Here is a 25471-nt window from a genome sequence, read left to right as displayed (position 1 = left end):
CTTTGTGTTGTCCTAATTGCTTTCTGTGCGCAACAGGCCCCAGGCATGGAAGAGCTGATATGGGAACAGTACACTGTGACCTTACAAAAGGTGAGTGAGTGCCTGTTATATTTTTACTTTTCAAATATTCAGGCGCCGGTTTAGTCTAAATATGTTTTATGATAGATGTTATTAGCGTATCTGAGTCTAGAATAGGATTAATTCGTTGTCCAAATCAGATGTTTTTCATTTTAAAGCTTAATTGCGAGTTACTCATACAATAGCATGACTCTTTAATGTTAGGAGTAAATTCAATTAACAATTTAAGTGCTATATTTGCTATTGTTTGGTCTTTGTAATGACAGTATAATATACCACATACCAGCCACATAGCTAAATTCATCATTGAATAACCTTTAAAACAAAGCAGATGGTTCTATCAAGCAGTTGTGGTTAATGTCCAAGCTTTATAACAATCACTGAACATGATTCCACTGACTTTTTTTTTTTCATACTTTAATATCTACCAGTGTAGAATCTAGTGGAAAACTACTGTCATCAAAATTTCTAAAATACATGGACTATAGATGTCACTTTTAACAATTCTTCTAAGAAAAGAGGAAGTATCTTACTATGTAGAGAGTCCTTTTGAGTTAAAGAAAGTAGACTGCTTGTTTCTGAGTTCTCTAATGGCTAGGCTGCCACACCATGGTACAGGATGTGCTCTTTGGTGGTGGTGGTGGTCTTCCCAGCTGTTCTGGTGATCTGGGTTCAGTGAGCAGCCCGTTCTGTGCTGCTTATGTTTTTTCACATGTTCTGCAATGAACTCAACTTGATGACCCAAGGTAAAATAGCAATCTTTTCTACACAGCCTGTTTTATGTGCTGAATTGCTGAGAAAGGACTGTTTTTCAGCTTACAGAGGTAGACAGGAGAAACATTGCAGAAGCAGACCTTAGTTCCTGTAATTTCCAACTTTTCAGATCATGAATATCGTGTAAATGAGCGTTACTTCTTTGCCTCAGAGACAGGCTTATACTACTGAATATGCAAAGGGCTATTGGACTTGCTGCATCAGCCACTACCAATGAATTTTACCGTTATTTTGAATTCTGTATTGTTTTGGGTTGAAGCATCAAACTGCTTCCTGTAAAACTAAGGTGCAGCAAATGAAGTGCTGTTAAAAAAAAAAACAAAACAAACACATTGCTTTTTTCCTTCTCAAAGAAATAACCACTTAATATTGACATTAGTGGAACATGAGCTGGCATGTGATGAGCTACATACGCTGAGTGTGAGTTGGGGGAAAAGCACCACTTTAATTTGGTATATTACTTTGCCACTATGTTAAAACATTTTGTTTAAATGTAGCATAATTTGTATTTTATAGTGATAGGAAGTGTATGTTAAATAGCTGATAAAATTAAAACTGTGTGTTTAGCAAAATGTATGGTTTTGTGCACACCTTCTTGTCTGCAGTTCAGTTACGCTAACATCAGGTCTAGTGTTAATAGACATGCTTCCTTCGCACCCTATTAAGTATTTCCCTGATTTTATGAATGCCATCTTCAGGCTTTTATGGATCTGATATTTCTATGATGACACGTTTGACATAAATTACATATTTAAAATAGTTGATTGTGAGAGAGGATAATTACAGAGAATTCACAAGTTCACTGCTTGCTTTTTGTAATCAGCCATGATCTTGTTTAGTTTCTGTTGAGAAGTAAGTAGTTATCACAAACTTAATAGCAGTCGTAATGAAGATGAGATCCTGGAAAAGCTGTTCCAGTTTCCCAAGCATCACTAACAAAATAGATTTATCTAACAATAAATTTGGTATGAATAACCAGTGGGATGGTGGAGCAAAATGCAGGCTAAGTTAGTGAGTCCTTTCCTTAATTACTAACCATCACAAGGCTGTAGACTGAGGTTTTGGAACACAGGAACATGTCTTGTTACATGGATTTGTAAACCCATTCCTTTTTAAAACTAGAGGTGCTGTGTATTTCTGTAACTCTCTGCACGCAACTATCATATTTTAGATAATATCTAGGTAGAGTGCTATCACAGGAACATTCATGTTACTCTTCTTTCTCCCTATCAAAATTCCTATGGATGGAATTGAGTTCTGTTGTTGTTTGTTTTTGTTGTAAAGGATTCAAAACGAGGATTTGGGATTGCAGTTTCTGGTGGCAGAGATAACCCTCATTTTGAAAATGGCGAAACATCGATAGTAATTTCAGATGTTCTCCCAGGTGGTCCAGCAGATGGATTACTTCAGTAAGTAATTTCTCATTTCTCTGTCTGGCATATTTTGAGGAGCATGGCTGTAGAACGTGTAAACCTTCAGACAGGCTTGGTTGAAATCATGGTGATTTAATCCACTCAAGATTTGATGCCCTCTTGAAAACATAGATGTCTGTTTTTTAAATTAATTTTTAAAAAATCCCATAACAAACAAACAAAACAAAAAACCCCCAACAAAACAAACAAACTCCACCTGGAGGTGTTTTTATTTGCTATTTTGTAAGAAATTAAATTTCAGTGGTGTTGAAAAGCTTTTATAGTTAGGTATGCTTCTCTTAAGATTGCATTTCTTTTAAAGAAACAGTAGCAATACTTAGTATCTTAAAACATTCTCCCTGTTCCTCCTCCAGGAAACATTTAGTGATCAATCATTAGTTTTCAAGAGAATGGCTTAAGTCAGCCCGAAGAAGGGTCTTCACTCCTAAGGTGTCAGGAGCAATCACGGGGGAAGGAAGAGAAACAAAAGTGTTCGCTAAATATTTATTTTTATATTTGAAAGAAAAAAATAGGGAAATAAAGTGTTTCTGAAGTCCTCTTGGTAACATCATCCTTGGTGAGGCAGCATCCATCATGGACAAGTAATTTTAAATCTGTAGGCTGAAATAAACAGTTTCTACCCCACTGCTGACAGTTTTTCATCCTTTGACCTGGAATACCTGGTGAGGACTAAACAATTTGGAAGAATGCCAAAGTTGTGCAGTAATAGTGATTTGAAAGAGTAGATTCTGGCCATTTTGCCAAACATTAATTTTTGGTGAGGTAATGAAAAGGCTGACATGGGAGTAGTTATTGAAGGACTGGAAAAAAGATTATTGTGAGGCAGGTAACAAACCATTCTCAACATAAACATACAAAGCCTTCATTTTATAGGAGTGATCCCTGCACAACACCACTATCGCCCATCCTGTTACACAATTGCCTGTGATTTGGGAATAAAATCATGTCCACAAACTATGTAAGATCCTAGGTAAATTGATGATGACAAGGCAATACCAAGCAATTTGGGCACATTCAGACAAAACGCATTCTGAAGAAGACTGAATGCAAAGCCGTTCCTCCAACAAACCAAGGAATATAGGCCTAATCTTCAGAGCATGGAGGAATTACAATCTTGCAATCTTTTTTAGGGTGGAGTGAGCACAAATAGATGGGAGCTCTTGATGTAGTGTTACCACATTAAGTTTGATACCGTCTTTGGATGTAGGGACTGTGAAGAGAGCTATTTTATCTCACGTAAAGCCCGGATGAAACTGATGCTGGAATATAGTGTGCTGTTCTGGCATACTCATTCAGTAAAAGGAATTGGAAGGGTATGAAAACAGGCACAAAAATCATCCAGGAGTTAGAGGAAGTGCCATACAAAGAGAGGCTTAAAGTATGTAATCTTCTTATTTAAAGAGAAAATTGTGATGTGACTTGATTACAGTGAAGAGAAAATAATGGGTACTAAAGATTTCTTTTATCTAGCAGAAAATGGCACGGTAACCAGTAATTGGTTGAGCTAATGCTCTGACTGTAAGGTTAGTAACTGAGTAGTCACCAGAATAAACTAATATGAGGAGTGGTAGATTTTTTTTTTTTTAATATCCTGCATTTTTTGCACTGAAGTGCCTTTCTGGAAGATATGTTTTTTAATTAATCATGTGTTATGGGGCTGTCTCCTGGGGGTGACTGAGTTAAGTCTCAATGGTCTATTTGACATGCAGGAGGTGTGAACAGACAAGTTAGTAACCTGTTTTGGCCTGTGTTTTAGGGCAGGGAGGACTTTTTGTGTATTTTAGTTTGGTTGGTGTCCCCTGAATCCAATAATCTTTCTTCAGAGTAGATGGGACCTGAATAGCAGTCTTTCAGAAAAGTGTGCTGGAGTGGTACTTGTCAAGATTTGTCTGAATACTGCATGGCTGCAGCAATTTGAAGCTCTCTTGAAATTCTTACGTTGGTGTGAGAAAAATCTAGCACTAGGTGTGAAAGACTAGAAGTTCTGAAAGAACCAAAATAAACAGAATAGAAGTTTTAATGGTAATCACAAATATCCTTTAAAAAACAAAATCTTCTTTGACATTATGGCAAGGTACTTAAGCTCGATATAGTACATGTACAAAGATACGCACTGCTACCTAAAGTCTAATTTTTAAACACACTGAAAGCTTCTTTCAGTATTCAGGTATTGTAGTGTTTGTATAACACACGCAGTTTTTTAAGCAAAACTCCCTGTTAAAGTGAATGAAATCCATAGGTTCCCCCTGAGAAAAAAAAGAAATTTTGTTCTGGTGTTTTCATGAAGACTCCTCTTAAATCCTTTTTCCCCCCCCCCCCCTTCTTCTTTCCCCCCCCCCTCCCCCCTCTTCCAGAGAAAATGACCGGGTGGTCATAGTTAACGGAACCCCAATGGAAAATGTTCCACATTCTTTTGCAGTCCAACAGCTTAGGAAAAGTGGAAAAGTGGCCACCATTGTAAGTAAATTACAAATGTATTCACTCTACAGTGTTATGTACCTGTGTAACCAGTCAAGATTTTGGTTTTCTTCTGTGAAGTGTACTATAAATGCATAAAGCAAAGCAAAGACATAGTTTCTACAGGTGAAACAAATGGAAATTAAATAACAGTGTCACAAAGTTATCCTGTTGAAAACCTGGGAATAAAATGTATGTCCTCAATCTTTAATTTTACTGAATAATGAGCGGTAGTTGGAAAAAACAAAAGTTATGTGAGGCAAATGATGTCCTGCATACACAGACCTTGTCCAAGAATTGTCTGTCCAGATTGGCTTTCATTAGTTGAGGGAGGCATCTACAACTCTCTCTTTTGGGGGCTTGTCACATTTTTTTTTTTTTAGAAGACATCTAGAAAAAGAAAAAAAGTATTCATTACTCACACTCTTGCAGAGGTAAAAGAATGTGGTTGCTGATCTGATTTTTTTTTTTTTAATTCTCCTACTGTTCCTTGTCCTTCCAATTAGTAAGTATTTTTTCTGCACATGTAAATAATCTAATTTACTGGTTGTTCTTTAAATAGAACATTGTTCTTTTTTTTTTTTTTTTTTTTATTCCCAACATCTATTTGAAGTGTGAAGAATATTCATCTGTTGAATTTCACATTCTAACTGTTGGAGGGGGGGGTTTTTGTTTGTTTCTTATTGCACTGAACAGGTAGTGAAAAGACCAAGGAAAGTGCAGGCTGCTGCACTGAAGAGAAGCCCCTCTCTTGACTATGAGGACAGAGCTTTAGATGTAATGGATGACCATGCAGAATTTGATGGCAAAAGTGCTCGAAGTGGCTATAGTGACAGAAGCTGGCATAGTGGTAATGGCGGGCGCAGCCAAAGCTGGGGGAACAGCCTGGATCAGAGCTACAGAGATGAACAAGACAGAGGGCGTAACCGAAGCAGAGACCGTGATAGGGAATGCAGCTACAGCCGTGATCGAAGTCGTGGTAGGAGCGTTGACAGGAGTTTGGATCGAGACTATAAAAGAGATCGGAGCAGGGGAAGGAGCATCGACAGGGATGGTGGCTATGAACGGGACTACAGAGGAGACTACAGCCCACCCAGTTATAGTCATGGATCTCAACCTGATCCTAGATATGGGAGGGAAGTGAAGAGTCGAAGTCGGGACAGGCTTCATTCCCGAAGTCCTTCGCCTGAAATACACCATCAACATGAGTACCTAGGACTGCAGGATCAGAATGGACCGATCAGTGTTCTCTTAACAAAAGGCAGACATAATGAAGGTAGGTATAGTATGGGAGGAGAGGAATTGACTTTTAATATAGCATGTTATTTTGGTGGGAGAGGAGCTGAATATTGTCTGCTTGTACAGGTTAAATGTTGAGTTTTCTAAATGATTACTTAAGTTGTTCTTTCATTCTTCCTGGCTGGTTTGGGGTGCTTTTTCCCCCAGCATCTTGAACTTTACCTTTGTACAAAGAACTGTTCACCCACATCGTTTCAGTCTTTTCAAGCCATGGTGTTCTTTGGTTTTCCATTTTGTCTGCCCTATTCTTCTGGTTCTGGTGGATAACATGGATCTCATCATGATTCAGATTACACTTGGCACATCTACAAAAGGGACAGCTACAAAGGGTGAAGAGTAGACTCTAACTTTAATAGTGCACTTACTTCTTCCCTTCAGTATAATTAAATTAGTTCCAAGGATTGTTTGGTTCTGAATACTTCAGAATGTAGTTAAAGAATACTGAAATAGCAACAGCTGAAACAGCCTTTCCTTGCTGAGTGCTGGAGTGTGTAAATGAAAGCCAAAAGCCTGATCTTTCGTGTGCTGTGAAATAAAGACTCTTGTGCTATAAAGCACATCTGAGATTAGGTTGTGCATCCTTTTCTGTTTGGTTTTTTTTGGGGAGGTGTGGTGGTTTTTTTGTGGTGGGGTTTGTGGGTGGTTGTTTTTTTCTAATCTGCCCTGTTGTGATTTGTAAGAATTTTCTGCTCATGTAAGCTTTGTATGCAGGAGCTAACCTCTTTTTTTCATTGACTCTGGCAAGGATCTCTTTCCCTCCTTCCTCTTCTTCCCCTGCATATAATGTTTCCACTTGTAAAGATAATGCAGATAGGTATACAAATAAGGAGAAATTTAAGGTGTCTTTGTTAAGTTTTATATGTAGCTCGTAATTTCATAATTTCTGCCATTCACATGGATACTCTGCAGACTTGCTCAAATGTGGTGATTTTTTAAAGCTGTTTCTTTCCTTTTCTGTTGTTCTAGGATGTGTGTGTTTTAGGAGTGTTGCCTTTCTTTTTAAGTCACAAATACACTGATCCAAGTAACTTGGATCAAAGGGGAAAAAGGTGGGGAGGGAAAATCCTTTGCCTGAAACAACTGAGACACTTGCTGGGGTACAGATAGGACAGGGTCAGCATGCAGCAACTGGTAAAAAACCCAGCTTTTCTGTTAGTGCTTTTTGACCCGTTTCCTTCTCTACGCCATGCAAAATATGATACAGAGAGAGAACCTAGTCCACCATGTTAATAAGCACCTCAGAACAAAGGCATTGTTTTGCTGTTGAAGGTGCAGACTAATCATCCATCTGTGATTGTTTTTGGACTGCTGTTTGTTCTTACTGTGGTGACAGCACAGAAATAGGGGAGTTAGCCTAGAGTTAAGTGCGTTTACTAGGTCTGCATTTTTTCCTTTTTCTTTTCTCATGGTGTAATGGGGGGTACTGCAGGTACACTGTGTAGTTTTAAAAAAATGCATCCTTGCTCATCTTCTAAACTACAGTGGATTATTTCCCTGATTCCAGAATATGGTCTCCGGCTTGGAAGTCAGATCTTCATAAAAGAAATGACCCGTACTGGCCTAGCAACCAAAGATGGCAACCTTCATGAAGGGGATATCATTCTCAAGGTCTGTTCTGGTTATACTGCTAGCAGTTTAGCAGGCATTTGTTATAGTGGTTACTCTGGAGTAAGTTATGTTATAGTCAAGTTTAACTTGAGCACAATATGGACTTGTTTACTTGTAGTGTTATTGTTGCCTTTTTATGTCCAGATCAATGGTACAGTGACAGAGAACATGTCTTTAGCTGATGCCCGCAAATTGATTGAGAAGTCACGGGGGAAGCTGCAGCTGGTTGTCCTCAGGGACAGAAAGCAGACGCTGCTCAACATTCCTTCATTGAACGACAGTGACTCAGAAATGGATGGTGAGGTTTAATGTGGATAAAAAGTTCTGGACTCTGTGCTGGGACAGAATGGAGCTTATAGTGTTCTGCTGTGGTAGAGTGGTACTAGGTTCTTTAAAAAAAAAAACAAACCAAAACCAAACCACCACAAACAAACCTAAGTAATAGCCAATTAAGCATCAAACCCACTTCCTTTAGGTGAAAGAATATTTTTGTAGGAGTCATATAATTACATTTTGGGCAGGGGCAGAGATAGAAGAAGCCATGTCGGTCTGGCAAAATCAATCTTACTTCTCAGAACAAGCAAGTCAGTTGCTTTAATAAAAGACTTCCATTTTTAAAACAGGTGGATTGGACTGGTCTCTCCTTCTGAGGGCATTAACATTCATGACAACATTCAATAGGAGGGAAAAATGTCAGGACAAAAGGAAATTAAGTCCCCCTGGACAACTGGTTTCTATTTCCAGTATCTGTTCTGTACAAATGATCTCTCACATTGTATGAGCTATATGTCTCAACATAATCTCGCTTTGGGAAGGGCTCAGGATGTTTTGGGGAGCAGGATGTTACTTTATTTAGTGCAAGATATTTGCTTCTCTGATGTCAGAATACTGGGTGCAACTTTTTGTAGGTTTTACTGTGAAGACTGAGATACAGTTTAAGTCTGAGGGCTACTCTGTTTCTTTTGTCACTGAAAAGCAATGATGTGAGGACTGTTAATGTGAAGGTGGTCTTCTGTTTGGGAACCTCCATGAGACCTCAGATAAAAGGCTGCTAACACTAGTTAATGAGTCTGTGGTATGCTCAAAGTAGTTGTGTGATGTCAGCATGTTTCTTAAAGGTTGTGTGAAACCTTCCTGAAATATTTTTGGGGGAATGGGAGGTGGAAGCACTAAAAGGCATACAGCACTTTTTGAACCCTAGTCAAATCCAACTTGGAATGGGAGTATGCTTAAAAATTCAGCATATTTTATATGTGAAAGCTTTGTAAATAAATGTGATCAGATGTGCAGATAACTTAAACAAATCCTACATTTCTTGATTTGCTGCTCTCTTTACAGACATTTCTGAAATAGAGTCAAACAGATCATTCTCCCCTCAAGATGACAGATTGCATCATTCTGATCTAGATTTGCATTCATCCAATGAAAAGCTGAAAGAGAAACCAAAGTAAGAAATGGTCTAGTCCATTTCTCTAATGCTTGTCAAAGAAATTCTTAAAATACATGGCATTCTTACCTGATTTCACTACACTGTTTTTCTTCTTTTTCTTTCTTTTAGTGCAAAAGATGATCCATCCAGTAGGATGTCCAGGATGGGAGCAATGCCTACACCATTCAAATCGACTGGTGACATTGCTACTCCTGCTGTTACAGTTGTAGACTCAAACAAAGAACTGAAGCACCAAGATGACCCAGCAGGTCAGCATTCGAAGTTTTTGGTTGCTTTTTTTTTCCTGGCCACAGAATCATGCTCCCCCAATCATGTTGACGTATCTAGTATACTCTTCATGTCAGCCCCATCCTGACACACAGAGAAGAGGTCTGTCTTTGCTTTGTGGTACACAGAGAGAGAAGAAACACCTGAGATTATTTGAAGGCAGTTGCTTATTAGAATTATCACCTCAAAAAGCAAGTACTCTCCTAGAACATCTACTGTAGCCTATTGCCCTAAGCAGCCAAATGAAGCTATTCCTGAAGTTTGATCTGGCTTGCCTGAAAGAGTTGTATATCTCTCCCTTGACTTTTTTGTTCTTTTTCAATAATTAAAAAAAAAAAAGGAAGTAAATTAATTCTAGTCAGAGATGCTTGACATTTAAATCTGTATTAATCTTTGGCACGGAGGGGCTCGATTGCTATCTGATAGCTAAAAATTGCTGCCATTTATAACTTCTTTAATAGCTCAGTAACTTCTGTTGGCTTTTACATACAGTGTCTCAACCAAAAGCAGTTACAAGAACGATTCTTAAACCCAGCCCTGAAGATGAAGCAATCTATGGGTAAGGCGGCACTTGCAGTGTTCTTTTGCACTCAGTGTTCTTCCAGTGACTTGTACCCGGTTCTTGGTTGCATGGGTTTGGGGATTTTTTGCCCATTTGGAATGATATTCCCTTTATAGCTTCATGCCAAGAAGAGATGACAAGGCTTCTAACTGACTGTATTTGAGTTAAACTTAGTTTTAGAAGTATCTGCCTGGAAGGTATAGACTTGCCTTCTACCTGGAAGGTATAGAACACCCTGTGCTTCTGGGTTTGCATGGGAATGTACACAGTGGTATATTTTTATATTTTTATTCTGCTGTATTTTGCACTTTGAGATAGTATTTCAAGTACTATGTTCATTTTGGGGCTCTCCAGGACAAGAAAGACACTGACACACTGGCATGAGTCTGGGGAGTCAGTGGCTGCAGCATATGACATATGAGAAAAGACTGAGAAAACTGGGTTTGTTTAAGCCTGGAGAAGAGAGGACTGAAGGGACATCTTATTGCTGTCTGCAACGACCTAATGGGTAGTGGGTGTAGAGAAAACAGAGCCATACTCTTCTCAGGGGTACAGTAGTAGGACGAAGAGCAAGGGACACAAGCTGGAACACAGGAAATTCTGATTTGACATAAAGAAGAAAACTTTTTATTATGAGGGTGGTTAACCACTGGAACAGCTTTCCCTTGTAGGTTGTGGTATCTCCACCACCAAAGATACTCAAAAATATAACTGGTCAAGGCCCTGAACAACCTGCTTTGAGCAGAGGGCCATTCTAACCTGTGCAATTCTATGGAAATGTATTTTACACCTCATTCATTGCTTTATATGTACACAAAAGACAACCCTCCCCTTCCCTGCAATATTAAGATACAAAGAGAATGTCCTCTATTTAATTTGTAAACAAGCTTGTTGCAAGACAAGGCCAAACATATGTGTGTTTCTGTACAAGCTGGAAAATTCTGTACAGAAATTTGTGTCTTTTCTTCAAATCCAAGACTGTACAGTCCATATTGCTGTTCCAGTCTCTGCTTAGAAGTGAACAAAATATTGCTTCCAAAGTTTATTTTTGTGGGGTTTTTTTGATTATTTTTATAAGTGGTCAAGTGGAACCTGGTACTGTTGATTCTTTAACAATTAAGATACTAAAAGTTGCAAACTGTATTAATAGGAAATCAACTTAAATGTTTTCTTTTGAGAGCTTCCAAATACAGAAATTGAAGAGAGAGGAGCAGTGAGATTGTAAAGAGAAGCCTAAAGATAAGGTTTTGAAGATATTCTGTAGCTTGATGTATTTTCTCAAATGGATTCTCTTCTCAGATCTTTTCTGGGTTGGACCCTGCATATGTTGTCATTCATGTGCAAATTAATCAAGTGATTATTTTGGTGAAGGGGAATTTATAATACAGGCTTAGGGTATTACTGAGAAAGGCTGACAGATAAGTACTGTCCTCTGTGTTGGAAGGTCACTCAGGCATACAGCTTTTCTGACAGCAAAAAAGCTGAGCCTAGTCCAGTGCCTCTCCCACTGCAGTATGAAAGGACTGCTCATTAACATACCAGGAGAGTATACTTGGAAATATTTCTCATTACAAGAAAACTTGAAGACTTCTGTCTAACAAACATTTAAAACTGCAAAGAAAATAGGTATAAATTTAATTCATATGACAGTTCTCAAGCATATAGAGGGAAAAACAATGAGTATGATTACTTGTAACTCAGGCTGTTTTCACAAAAAACCCAGCTGTTAGTCTGAGAGAGGATCCAATAGGTGAGGAACTATTTTGGAACTTCGAGAACAGGGAGTTGTTTTCCTGTTCTGTCAAATCTGTGTATGCCACTTAGTTGCTCTTCCTAGTTCAGTTTCCACTCTGAAAAATGCAAATTCTCCGCTTCCTTCCCTCACTGAAGAGTTACCTGGGTAATTATAGCCTATATAATAAAATAAAGGGGCTAAGAATATTATTAATATAATTTTGTTGAAAGGTTTGCAATTTTTTTTCTCTTGACAACCTGTTATTGTCATATGCCTAACATCTGGCCTTACTTCCTTTTTCTGTCTGTAAACCTCTTAGTCCGAATACGAAAATGGTGAGATTCAAGAAAGGGGACAGTGTGGGTCTACGACTGGCTGGTGGAAATGATGTAGGGATATTTATTGCTGGAATTCAAGAAGGCACCTCAGCTGATGAGGAGGGACTGCAGGAAGGAGATCAGATTCTTAAGGTATAACTATGTGTTCCTGAAATGCAAATCACTTGTATTTTTTGGTTTGCTTCTTAATGGAAATATGGAAGAAATTATAATCTTGGGAAGTCAAGTTATTGCTTTGCAGGTGTGTATGTGTGGTGGAGGGATCTTACTGAAATGAGTTTCTGAAGGAGAATTGTATATCAAGCTTTAGTTTGTTTAAGATTCTGTGTAAGGGGTAGGTAGGAGAAATATTAATCAAGAAAAATGCCCCAAGATGGGAGTATAAATTTTCTGTACAATGCTTCTTCCTAGTCCTGGAGGGGGAAAAAATTGAGGCCAGCATATTTTTCTTCTGTCATCTTTCTCCAATTTCCTTGGGTAACGGTGATTTATTTTTCCAGTTTCTGAATTATATCATCTGTGCCATTTTGTCCTCTTACATTCTTCTTTTTTCTGAAAATTCAAATAGGAGGCTAATGTAATTTTCTCTTCTGTCTCTTTTCTCTTGTGATAGCCTTGATTTTTCAAGGCCTTTTGGAGCCTGTTAAAGTAGGAGAAACAATCTAGTAGTGCACATCCAGGACCTTGTTATTTCAGCAAGATTACTGTTAATGGCTGGAATAAAATATTCCTTATGGCAACAGACATCCATATTGACTTTAAAAAAAAAAAAGTACGATAGGGAAAGAGAATATTTAAGATTTTTTAGATGAAACAAAAATCTTTGGTTATTCCTTTTATTGTTGATCTTTCAGTTGTTGATTTTTTTTAACTTTTTTTTTTTTTTGCTACATAGGTAAACACTCAAGACTTCAGAGGCATTGTTCGGGAAGATGCTGTTTTGTATCTCTTAGAAATTCCCAAAGGTGAAACGGTGACAATTTTGGCTCAGAGCAAATATGAAGGTAGGTGCTTTGAACAAAATGTGTGTATATCCATAAAGCTTTTAAGCTCTGTTTTGTCCGTGAAACCACAAATAATCTCTCTTGTGCTTATTCTTGATAGCATTTTAGTTACGCTCCTTTTCAGTAGTTTAGAAGATAGGTGTATTCCATACCACAGGGGTCATACAGATGTGCATGTGTGATGTGTTTTTCAGAGCACTTCTCCATCTCTTTCGTTATTAGCAAATAGCATCTCCTCTTAATCCTGAAGAGTGGCAATGTACTGCTTGTTCTTTCTGCTCTTCTGTCTGTAGCAGCTGGCCCGAGATCTCCTGTTAGCATTCCTTTTCAGCTGTGCCTTGGCAGTCATAAGGGATTCAGTAAGACAGCAGCAAATGGACAGTTTTATTGATGAACGGTTAAGGAGCAAGCAAAGCCTCTTGCTTTCCTGTTGGAGACACAGCCTGCTGTAATATTGAAGTACCATAGCTGCCTTTTGCTTTGGGAAGGTGCAAGTACCTCCTTCCCTCAGAGCTGTAAGGGCTGTATGTGTACAGGTATAGAACACTCTTGATAATGTGTGTTTAGGGCAATGGATGTGAAGGCTGGTTTTTTGCATCTTTTTGAGTGGAGGGGAAGAGTTTCAAAACTATTCTCTAGAATGACAGTTTAATCTTTCTTTCAAGTCTAAAAAAATATAAACTAAAGGGGAGTTTCTGTTTTAGTCTACAGAGACATCATGGCCTGTGGCAGAGGAGATTCATTCTTCATCAGGAGTCACTTCGAGTGTGAAAAGGAGTCACCACAGAGCTTAGCATTCACCAGAGGGGAGATCTTCAGAGTAGTTGATACACTGTATGATGGCAAACTGGGAAACTGGCTGGCCGTGAGAATTGGAAATGAACTGGAAAAGGGCCTCATTCCAAATAAGAGCAGGTAAGGTGGCGTACTATCGTCTTACCCATTGTTAGAAGTAAGATTTTTTTTTCCCCAAAAAATGATTTTTGCTTCCTATGTCATACCTTTCTCCCCCCCTCCCCCCCCCCCCCCCCCAAGATGTGGTTTAACCTCAGTCGGCAACTGAGCACCACACAGCCGCTCACTCAGTCTCCCCCCACCCCACCCCCCTGCCTCCCTGTGGGATGGGGGAGAGAATTGGAAGAGCACAAGTGAGAAAAACCCATGGGTTGAGATAAAAACAGTTTAATAATTGAAATAAAATAGTAATACACAAAGCAAGTGATGCACAGTGCAATTGCTCACCACCCGCCGACCGATGCCCAGCCAGTCCCCGAGCAGCGGCCCCCCCGGCCAGCTTTCCCCAGTTTATGTACTGAGCATGACGTCACATGGTATGGAATGTCCCTTTGGCCAGTTTGGGTCAGCTGTCCTGGCTGTGCCCCCTCCCAGCTTCTTGTGCACCTCCAGCCTTCTCAGTCGGTAGAGCATGGGAAACTAAAATGTCCTTGGTTAGTGTAAGCACTACCTAGCAACAACTAAAACATCGGTGTGTTATCAACATTGTTCTCACCCTAAATCCAAAACACAGCACTGTACCAGCCACTAAGAAGGAAATTAACTCTATCCTTGCCGAAACCAGGACACAAGAATAAATAAATTGTTTTGCCTTTACTTTCACAACAATTGTGCCTGTAAAACTGTAGATTTTAGAACCGTGGCATTATGTGAGGACAGGATGAGAGAGGATGGTGTTACCTACATACTAGATCAGGTATTTGCAACACAGACCTAGAGCTCCTGTCTTGGCAATCAACCAAGCTTTGACCACTAGCTGCTGCAGTTCCTCTTCTAGAAGATGGGTGGAGGGTCCTATTTTTGCTTTTTTTTGCCTTTTTTAACCCCTTCTCCCCCCCACCCTGTCCCCAACCAAATCAAACCAAACAAAAAAAAACAGCAAAAAACCCCTGCACCTTAGGAAGCTTATGACTGTGCGCAAGAATACTCTGATGATTTATCTTTTAAAAGAACTTCAGTGGTTGATTTTCTTTTGTATATCCTTACGGGAAATGTTTCAAGAATTTATTCCAAGGCTAATATTTCTTGGTAGCTGTAGTCCTTATTTTTGTGTGAAATATTGAGTGAATCACAGCAATGTTTTTTGCTTAAATATGCTTTCCTAATAAAAATTCATGTGAGGTAATAGTAAGTGTTCAAATGTGCACAATGAGTAAAAGTATTAAAATTCATCAGCAAAAAAATCAGGGTATTTTTAGACTGTATCTAATGTCTTGAGCATGGTTGTGATTTTAAGATGGAAGAAAAAAGCTCACAATTGCATTGTACAGAAGTTCCTGAAATATGTTTCTTATGTGACTCCCCTGCCTCTATCCTGGCTAGTACATTCTGTCCTCTCTGTTAATTGATCTGACCAAACCAGGCTTTGTTTCTGTGCTGTAGTGACTTAACTTACAAGGCCTAATGGAGAAGAGAATAGTGACAGTAATTTCTTAGGTCTGCAGTCCAGAGTTGCACTCTCTGACTACCTCTTTGCAGTTGCATTCTTCTATTTATGCTTGTGTGAGTTACAGTTTAAGACCTGAGGACTCATTCCTGTCCAGCAATCTTGTAGCTGTGGCGAGTCAGAGCATCATTCTGACACTGTGTTTGTTCCAAGGCAAAAGAACCTGGACGTCTCTATTCTTTCCTCCACTCATGGCTGTCTGTCTGGCAAATTACCTGTTGCAAATTCAAAATCCGTTGTTCTTCAGTGAAAGCACCTTTGCCCTCTTTGACTAGTTCTGTACATATGAACTCTGTGCTTTCTCTGTCAGAGCTGAGCAGATGGCCAGTGTTCAAAATGCCCCAAAAGATGGCTCAAGCGATAGGGCAGACTTCTGGAGAACACGTGGCCAGCGATCTGGAGTGAAGAAGAATCTGAGGAAGAGTCGTGAAGATCTGACAGCTATTGCATCTGTGAGCACAAAATTCCCAGCTTACGAGCGAGTTCAGTTGCGTGAGGGTAAGTGAGACTGCTGTGAGCCAGCTGCCTGGCTGGTTTAGCGTCCAAATGTTTGGTCAACTAAGTAAGTGATTTCAAACAACTTGGGCTCAATGTTAAATTTGAGCAACAGGAAGGGATGACATTTTTCTCAGAATGCAAATTTCTGGATGCTAGGAACTACTCTTAAGAAAAAAGGTTTTTATGTTTTTTAAGTGCTGCTGTTCTCATTTGCCTCCAAATTGCATGTGCCAATTTCAAGGTTTAAAATGAAAAAAGGAAGAAACAAGCAGGGTGTTCTTGTTTCCTCAGCTTCCCTTTGGCTAGCTCTGAAAGTACAATCCATATGCTTGTGATCAATCACAATCTTTAGCTTGCTCATAAATACCACTTTAACATTACTTTGAGAGCAAATAAAACCCAAGTATTTTCAGCAGTTTGTCCAAATGTAATCAAGGTTGATGTGGTCCATCTCCGTGACTCTAAACTAGCTATATTACTAGTGATGTTGAGCAAGTCAAGATAATTTTCTGGGTATTCACACATGACAGTATCGTGGAACAAAACAAATAGTAAAAAGTATTTTAAAGGAGCTCCCAGATGTCAAGATAAAGACTGAGCAATAGAATGGCATTCCCCCATTAACTTGTGAGGACTGTGTTGCACTTGCTTTGACATAAGCATAACAGAATTTTGCATTTCTTTGCTTCTTCAAGCTGCCCTGCAGCTGGTTTAGCGTTTGTATCTTTATTCACACAAAACCCACTGGGTCAATGTTCATGCTATCTTGCTGGATGGAAAGATTACTGAAGATCTGCTGTATGTTTTCAGAATGTAGAATCCTCTCAGTACATCTTCCTTAGAAGGAATAAGGAAGCTGTTAAATTAAAACAATCTCCTTTGCTTTCTCAGCTGATAAAAATAGCTTCTGTATGAGTTACGCTGTTGCGCAAACTTTTGAGAAATAAAATTTTTAAAATACATTTTTTAATATCTTCAACTTATTCATAACCTTGCATAGTAATTGAGGATCTTGTCTGTGCCACTTCACTTATCCATAAAAAACCAGTCTTATCAGATCTCTTTTCTCCAAATATTTTTCTTTCAGCTGGTTTTAAGAGACCTGTGGTGATATTTGGCCCTATTGCAGATCTCGCTATGGAGAAGCTGTCAAATGATTTGCCTCACCTGTACCAGACAGCAAGTAAGTTGTCTTCCTAGCTTCTTTATCATCCTTAACTGAGAGAATGGATAACTTAATAATCACAGCTGCCCAGCCACTCTAGATAAGCTAAAATGTTGTCTTTGCAGAGACAGAACCCAGAGACGCAGGTTCAGAGAAGTCAACTGGGGTAGTGCGCTTGAACACTGTGAGGCAAATCATTGAGCAGGTAGAGTATTTCTCTGTGAAACTTGCTTACACTCAAAGGCATGCTATGTGATTTGTTTGCTCCTAAAACTTAGAGTCCTCAAATCTTCACTGCATCTATTTCTGCAATAAGCAGACTTAATGGCTTAATGATAGGGCTGTTTCAAAATTGTTCAACAACAATTTTTGTATTTTTGATAGCTGTCCTCCAAGTGGGAGGGTGAACCTGATATTGGAAATTAAATTCTCTTTCCTTAGTCCATTCTAAATTTGAACAGAACGGCATCTGTGTTTTACTATATGCTTTCTGAATTTGCCATGGAGGCTTTACTGTTGTGCAGCGCCCTACTTGCTCTTACTGTTATCAGAAACTTAAATGTTTTAGATTTCAGTTCAATAGTAGTAACTCTGAAGCACAGGAAGTGACTATCATAGCTAAGTGGCATCTACTGAGACTGCATTGACTCTTTTTATAATACTGTTTAGAGATCAAGTAAGTAGGTGGTAATCAAGAAGCCTAAAAAACTTAGGCAAAAAGAATGTACTCCACAGCTTATTGTCCTGAGCCCAATAAAACTGATGCCAGAAGGCCTCACTGAAGCACACATTTGACAATCCCATTCATCTTTGCGCTAGAAGTAGCTAAGAAGGAATGTATTAAATGAAAAAAGTGAGATTTTTCTCAGCTAGTAAGTGTAGATAAAAGTTCACAGATAGCACCCAAATAGTTGTGGTAGTGGAAGCTGTGGTAGGGGCAGGTAGAGAGAAAAGCTAGTTAACTTTCACTACTTCTTTAAAAAAAAAGTGGAATAAGTGCATTTTACTTAACATGAGAGTTAGTTAACATAAGAATGTGGATATTATGGCAAAAGCTGTTCAGAAAAATGGAGCTGAAAGAAAAAGGCTGCCTGCTGTGCTTTCTGAGTCTGATATAACTGCGAAAAAATCAAACAGGTTGTGGTCTTATTTGGACAAATATATCCTGGTTTTCCTAGGATACCATGTTCCAACCACCTCCTCTTGTTCCCCACAAGCAGCACACTGACTGGGCTTTCTTGTTAACAGGATAAACATGCTCTGTTGGATGTGACTCCTAAAGCAGTGGACCTGCTAAATTATACCCAGTGGTTTCCAATTGTGGTCTTCTTTAACCCAGACAGTAAGCAGGGTGTGAAAACCATGAGACAAAGGCTATGTTCCACATCTAACAAGAGCTCAAGAAAACTTTATGAGCAAGCAAACAAACTGAAGAAAACTTGTTCCCACCTCTTTACAGGTAAGGAAGACAGGTAAGGTGTCTAACCTGCTTTCCAAGAGAGCAGTGGATGTGACTGTGTGAGTCTTGAGACATCCACTTACTACTCTGCAGATTAACTCATGCAGGCTGGAACTAAAAGGGTGTGAAGGTATGGTCATGAGCAATCCCTGCATTGACTTTTTTCCAAAGTTCCTAGTTCAGCCAAATTGTAACACAAAAGAAATGGTGAATCGGCATACTGTCATTAAAAGATAAGTGATTTAATAAGCTTGGGGAATGGACAAACAATAAAATAAAAATACCATGCTTCTGTCAATGATCTAAATGAAATGGCTGTTTAACATTCTCGCATAACTAAAACAAAAAGTGTTAAACAGCAAAGACTGGATAAAGGATCACATTGCATTTGCTGTGTATATATACTTTTTCCTTCAATTTTTACAGCCACCATCAATTTGAATTCAACCAACGATAGCTGGTATGGTAGTCTGAAAGATACAATTCAGCAACAGCAAGGAGAAGCAGTATGGGTATCAGAAGGAAAGGTAAGCAGTCAGTCCATACTGTATGAAGCTATACAGATGTCTCAAGATATCTCTTGCCAGTAGAAATTGCGCAAAATTTTGTTTGCCCATGCTGGATAGGTTAGACAAGTAGTCAGCTGATATCTTTCTTGGTAATAAAACATTACTTACTATTGTTCTTCGGAGCTTTCATCACTAATGCTGTGGCTAGGGGAGAGTGGTGAGGAGGGATAAACTTTTACAGGACTTCCCTTTATGATTCTGCATTGGAGTTTCTTTCAGTTCTGCAAAGTCATTCTTAAGGAATTGTTTGGCATGAAGTTGAGACCTAACTAGACTCTAATTCTTATATATTTAATCTTTGTTCCTTAATTCTTACTAACTTTTCTCTAGATGGATGGCATGGAAGATGATGCAGATGATCGTATGTCTTACCTTACTGCAATGGGTGCTGACTATTTGAGTTGTGACAGTCGGCTGATCAGTGACCTAGAGGATACAGATGGAGAAGGAGGTGCATACACTGACAATGAACTTGATGAGCCCTTGGACGAACCAACGATTTCATCTGTTAGCCGGTCCTCTGAACCTGTGCATCATGAGGAGGTGAGATGACTGAATTTTCAACAAGACTGTACTTTCTGAAAGTCCTGTATGTATGGCTTAATAATGAGAGTTTTTTAAACCGCAGCTATATCTTACCTCTGATAGTGTTTTAGAGCTCCATTGTGTAGAGCAAAAATAATAATAGCTCTGCTTTTCTGCCTAACTTGATAGGTTTCCTGATGATGTCTCATCACCTTGAACTTTGCAATTACATCTGCAGTGATTGTGGTCAGGTTGCTGACAGTCATTTGACTCCTGGTTACTGTTCCCAAAATAGTAAACTTGAGAGAGAGAAAAAATGATTGAATTACTGGATACTGCAGTGATTTTTATCTCCTGTTTTCCTTCATAGACTTCAAAAAAATTTAGTCCAGAACCAAGGGCTCAGTTGAGAAAAGCTGGTAGCAGGGAGATCCTTAGAGAACCGAGTCCACCTCCAGCATTCAAGCCTGAACCACCTAAGGTAAACTTGTAGAAACAAGTCTGAATATGAAGTTCCTCTTTCTGGAGAACTCTCCAGGGTGGCACATTAGGAGGAGCAATAGGAATGATCAGAGACTAGAAAACATTTTAAGTGTGGAGAGAGGCAATGACTGAAGGTGTTGCAGGATCAAACAGAGAGAAAACTTAAAGAATAACAGTTCTCTTCAAATATGTGTGATCTCTATATGGAATAAGAAAGTAGGCTCCTTTTTGTGTCTGCTAACAAATTGAAAGGCAGTTTTTTAGCTCAGCAAGAACAAATGTAGGCTAATGGTCAGGAAAAGCGTATCTGATGGCCGTTATTGTGAAGCACAAAACCAGAATCTACCACCTCTGAAATCAGTCTCCATCACTAGAAATTGATGTTAACTGTTTATTCACACCTTGCTCAGGAATGATGGAGGGAAAAAAATTACGATGTTTGGACACCAAATTCTCTCTTAGCAATTCCTGATTTCTCCTGACCCCAAAGTCCATTCTTTGAGAATGGGTGCCCTCACATACTGCATGTATTGAAAATATATTCAAGTATGCCTTGACAAAGGAGATTGGGCAGAGTAGGACACGTGTAAGGAAAATGAAGATGGAATAGAAAACAGACTTGGGTCCTGTGCACTTCTAAACTCCTGGTAGTGACATTCTACATTAGGTAGTACTGACAAATCATTTGGGAGGTCAGTTTTCTCTGTGCTGTCCCCTAACACATGTTGTAGTTCTGGTAATCCTTAACAAATGGGACAAATAAGTCTAAATGTGCTAGTCTTCTATAGGTTAATGTGTAGTGTATGAGTGTGTGGCCAAAATGTTGCAGCAGTTCTAATACCTTTCAAGTATTACATTGGATGAAGATTGACACCGTTAAACACATAGGCAAAATGATTAATTTCAGTTAAAAGCCTTCATTTGAAAAGAAAATTATGAAGTTGCTGATGTGAACTTTGTTTGCGTGTTTTACACTTACAGGGAAAGTTACAAAACAAAGAGGATCTATATGACTTCCCCAAGAACTATGACTCCAAATCAAGTAACATTGCTGTCAGCAGTGAGACTTCAACTGTATCAGCTAAGGCAGCACCACCACCTGTTTCTGTGAAACCTGCCTTTGGGCGTCCTATCCTGAGAAACTCTCAGCCAGCAGTCCCACCTGCAGAGGAGGAGGAGGAGGCAAAGTTGGAAGAAGAAGGAAGCGAACAAGAAAATACTCCAAAATCTGTGCTGAGGAAAGTAAAAATATTTGAGGAGATGGATCATAAGGCGAGGATGCAAAGAATGCAAGAGCTCCAAGAGGCCCAGAATGCCAGGGTATGAAGAGATGCGTTCTCCCCCTGCTGTGCTTTCCAGCATATAGAACAGCCTGCATCCTGAAAATGAAAATCATGCCCTTGCATTGTGTTGCCTCTGGAGGGAGAAGTTTGGGAAACCACACATACAGACATACCATTGTGTGGATTCGGATGTAAAAAGAGGACGTATTTTAAGGCTTCCTATTGTAACTACAGAAAGCTGACTTCTAATAGTCCTGTTGCTTTTGGCAATCCATTGTTTTCACGTGCACTTTGAATTGCTACTCTAGCACAAGATTATATAATTGTAGGAATATGAATAAGATCAGTTATCAATTTGGGCTTTAATTGTTTCAGATGTAGCTGTGACCTGCTAGATCTACAGTCTAAGATCCCTAATGGATAGACTTAAAAAGAACAGTTATTTTCTCCTACTTTCTTTTAAAGCTTGAAATAGCCCAGAAGCACCCGGATATATATGCTGTCCCTGTCAAAACACCGAAGTCAGAACAGAACTGGCCCCAGCCTATGAGGTAAGGTGTATCCAGTTTAAAGTATTCTGTCTTGATTGTTTACTTCACCAGCAGGAGGAAAACCAATCTTGCCAGTTTTTATTCATACAAATAATCCTGCCTTGGTATATCACTTTGTTGTTGTGCCTCAAAGATTATGTAAAGGTGGGGCAAAATTTCAGTGAACTCTTCTTGTTTTTCAGGATACTTTTTTCTTTTTGTTCATTCATAGTATTTGAGTTACCTAAGGAGAAACACTATATTCTTTTGCTGAAATATTTGCAGAGCCAGTTTTTTGCCCCAATCAGTATTACTCAGAAGCTTTTCTGCATTCATGTCCTCTGATGTCCATTCTCCTGTGCTAGATATTTGATGACTGTTAGTCTATCCTAAAAATAATTGCTGTTTCAATTACTTAATAACACTTAATTACTTAAATGCTTATTCAGTTAGAGATGCATTTTGTGGGTAGGGAAACTGAGGATGAAACTTGCCTGAGGTCACCCATCAAGTCTCATGAGAGTAGTAGTCTTTCATTAAAATCCAATGAGTTCTTACCCTACACACCCCATATTTCTATGACTTGAGCAGTCACCTCTGCAAGAGCTAACACACTGTATGATGCATTTTGTTTTCTGCTCTGCAGGACTTCAAGTTTTTCTTGCCTCTTAGTAATAGCCAATAGAAATGGGACTTTCTTTCCTAGTGAATCAAATCCTTTGATGTCATAGTATATAATCTAAAATGCAAAAATGGAAAACATGAAGTGATTATTTTCAGGTTTCCTTGGTGTGTTCAGAAAAGCATACTTCTTTTTATAGCCTTGGAAGCTTTTTAGAAGTACTAAAAAGTAATCTTTAACCACGTGCAGAGTGTTTGCTTACATACAGAAATCAGCGCTGTTGCCTTTTTACAGGAATGTTAATGATTGGCCTAGAGGGAGTGTTTAAGCACTGGGGCAATATGGAAGGAGGATAACATCTTGGTTTTGTACAATGCAGGATTGCAAAAATCATGGCTTTTGAAACTGAGGAAATGCCCTTCCTTGGCAGATTTTATTTCTATATATCTGCTTAGTGTCACACTAAATGAGTAGCACCACAATGTATAAAAAGCAAATGTGTTGGTTAGTTCTGCCCACTTTTAAGGATAAGAGCCCTAGTGAGAACCTTGAGTGAGGAGAGAAGGCTATCAATTTTAGAAATGTCACATAAGAAATCTTCAGACTTTGAGACAGGAAACTGGGGATGCAAAAGAAGAAGCAGGCACAGAAAGAATCTGGTGCAAAAATAATTGAGGAAAGTGTCAGTTGGGGTAGCAGCAATGGCTGAAAACCTCTCTGCTCAGGGAATAAAGTGCTATAAAGCTCTTGATGTGTGTGCAGGGGTGTTTAATCGTTTTAAATTTGGCATTCTTCCAGGTAGGTTGAGTAGATCAAATCAACATCAGGCTCCAGCTTGATGGAAATAAGATGCCTCTCCAGATAGGCTTACCATGGCCATGCAATTGTTTATGGGCTAGAAGGGGTTTCATTTGCTCCATGTGCCTTTCTAGGTTGTACATGGCCATAAAGCCGGTACTGAGTGTAATTTATTTTTCAGCTTTTCAGAATGGAAGTAAATATTATCTCTCTCTCTTTCCCTGTCTTGCTGTGTTAGCTCCAGACCTCCAGAACCCCAGAAACCTCCTATTAGACCTTACCTAGAGAACCGTGGCAGTTACGGCAGCGATGCAGAGGAGGAGGAGGAGTACCGTCGGCAGCTATCAGACCACTCTAAGAAGGGGTATTACGGACAGCCATCCAGATACAGAGACACAGAACTGTAGGCTTACTAGTATCTGCGTGTATAATGCTCCTTTTGAGGTTTCTTCCTTCACAGCCAAAGTGGAGCAGTAGTTAGTCTTGAAAAGCTATATTTTTATTGCGGGTGGTGTTAGAGGGTACGCTACTCAACTTAGACATATCTATACGCTGGAACTGGAAGAGTTCGTTTTTGGGGATATTATTTTGTTAGCATCTAAGAAAAGAAATCACTGTTGCCTGAATGCTGTTGCCTGTTTTATAAGGACCAAATCCTGAAAGTTTGTGTTAATTCTTGGTGTTTTCGTATTTTAACATAAAAACCCTTTTTTCCCTTTTATTAATGCTGCCTTTTTGGACTGTTCTGCCGTGTTATGAAAGTATGATCCCAGAGATACACTTCTTAATGCAATAGAACTAAATTTGAAAGTGTATTTGAAGAACAGTAAGTGCCTTTAACAAGAAGCATCTTAAACTGTTTGTTTTGACATCTGATACTTGGTGCAAAGCCATAACACACTAAAAGGGGATTGACTGTTTTACCTATCTTTTTTTATCAGTTTCATGGTAACAATTTCCCTTGCATGTTATTTTTCTAAGTTTGTAGATGCATATGCAATATTTCATAAATACTGACTGTACATAAGAGGTGCAATTGACTGGGTTGTTGGAAAAGACCAGGATGTGCTTAAACAGAGGAAATGATGTAGGAATTCAATCATGTATTAAAATTTACACAGACTGCAAATAATAAAGGATATATTCTAGACAAACCTTGTGTATCTTATTTTTCTTTTCAACAGTGTTAGTCTTCTAGCGTCTCTGACTTTCATGAGTATACTTACAGCAGTACACTGTTCAGTTCAAGGTCTCATCTCCTGCTGTTCAGGTAACTGGGAAATGTCACTGTTGATGTTGCTTCCCAGTGTTCTGAACATCATTTTAAGATTTGTTGTGATTTAAAAGAAAACTGACACAGAACTACGGACTTCCTGCAAGAGACTTATCTTTTAGAGTATTTTCTGCCTTCCCATTCCTGCTCTTTATCCTTAATTCTGCTGTATAGAATAAAAATTCTTGAAAGGCTCATAGAGAAATTTATTTTGCTCATGTGCTAGAAAAGATGGTTTTCTAATGTTCTCCTAAAGCAAAAAAAGGTAGAATTTTCTTGTTGAAACAAAGGAACAGCTGCATCTCAAATGAGGAAATACATTAGAATCATAGAATCACTCAGGTTGGAAAAGACCTTATGATCATCAAGTCCAACTGTAAACCTAACACTGCCAAGTCCACCACTAAACCACACCCCTAAGCGCCTCATCTACACGTCTTTTAAATACCTCCAGGGATGGTGACTCAACCACTTCCCTGGGCAGCCTGTTCCAATGTTTAACCACTCTTTCAGTAAAGAAATTTTTCCTCACGTCCAATCTAAACCTCCCCTGCCGCAACTTGAGGCCATTTCCTCTCGTCCTATCGCTAGTTACTTGGGAGAAGAGACCAACACCCACCTCGCTACAACCTCCTTTCAGGGAGTTGTAGAGAGCGATGAGGTCTCCCCTCAGCCTCCTTTTCTCCAGGCTGAACAACGCCAGTTCCCTCAGCTGCTCCTCATAAGACTTGTTCTCCAGACCCCTCACCAGCCTTGTTGCCCTTCTCTGGACACGCTCTAACACCTCAACGTCCTTCTTG

General features: G+C 39.1%; 1 protein-coding gene across 7 annotated transcripts in view; it reads left to right on the top strand.

Moving 5' to 3' along the window:
- The window catches only part of TJP2 (tight junction protein 2), a 67597-nt gene extending 43051 nt beyond the window's left edge, over nt 1-24546 (top strand). For all 7 annotated transcript variants that reach the window (XM_076362781.1, XM_076362780.1, XM_076362775.1 and 4 more), the window contains 22 exons: nt 37-90; nt 2137-2261; nt 4640-4742; nt 5439-6018; nt 7546-7649; nt 7794-7947; nt 8988-9096; nt 9208-9347; nt 9859-9925; nt 11983-12133; nt 12897-13005; nt 13710-13920; nt 15777-15964; nt 17052-17147; nt 17255-17334; nt 18378-18588; nt 19015-19115; nt 19488-19700; nt 20053-20163; nt 21147-21485; nt 21914-21999; nt 23637-24546. In XM_076362781.1, the coding sequence (XP_076218896.1) occupies nt 46-90; nt 2137-2261; nt 4640-4742; nt 5439-6018; nt 7546-7649; nt 7794-7947; nt 8988-9096; nt 9208-9347; nt 9859-9925; nt 11983-12133; nt 12897-13005; nt 13710-13920; nt 15777-15964; nt 17052-17147; nt 17255-17334; nt 18378-18588; nt 19015-19115; nt 19488-19700; nt 20053-20163; nt 21147-21485; nt 21914-21999; nt 23637-23805 (3492 nt within the window). In that variant the 5' untranslated portion in view covers nt 37-45 and the 3' untranslated portion in view covers nt 23806-24546. The remainder of the gene's footprint in view (nt 1-36; nt 91-2136; nt 2262-4639; nt 4743-5438; nt 6019-7545; nt 7650-7793; nt 7948-8987; nt 9097-9207; nt 9348-9858; nt 9926-11982; nt 12134-12896; nt 13006-13709; nt 13921-15776; nt 15965-17051; nt 17148-17254; nt 17335-18377; nt 18589-19014; nt 19116-19487; nt 19701-20052; nt 20164-21146; nt 21486-21913; nt 22000-23636) is intronic.
- The last annotated feature ends 925 nt before the right edge of the window (nt 24547-25471 follow it).

The sequence above is a fragment of the Aptenodytes patagonicus genome, chromosome Z, assembly GCF_965638725.1.
Source record: "Aptenodytes patagonicus chromosome Z, bAptPat1.pri.cur, whole genome shotgun sequence".
Classification (NCBI taxonomy): domain Eukaryota; kingdom Metazoa; phylum Chordata; class Aves; order Sphenisciformes; family Spheniscidae; genus Aptenodytes; species Aptenodytes patagonicus.
This window is presented reverse-complemented; position numbering and strand designations above follow the sequence as displayed.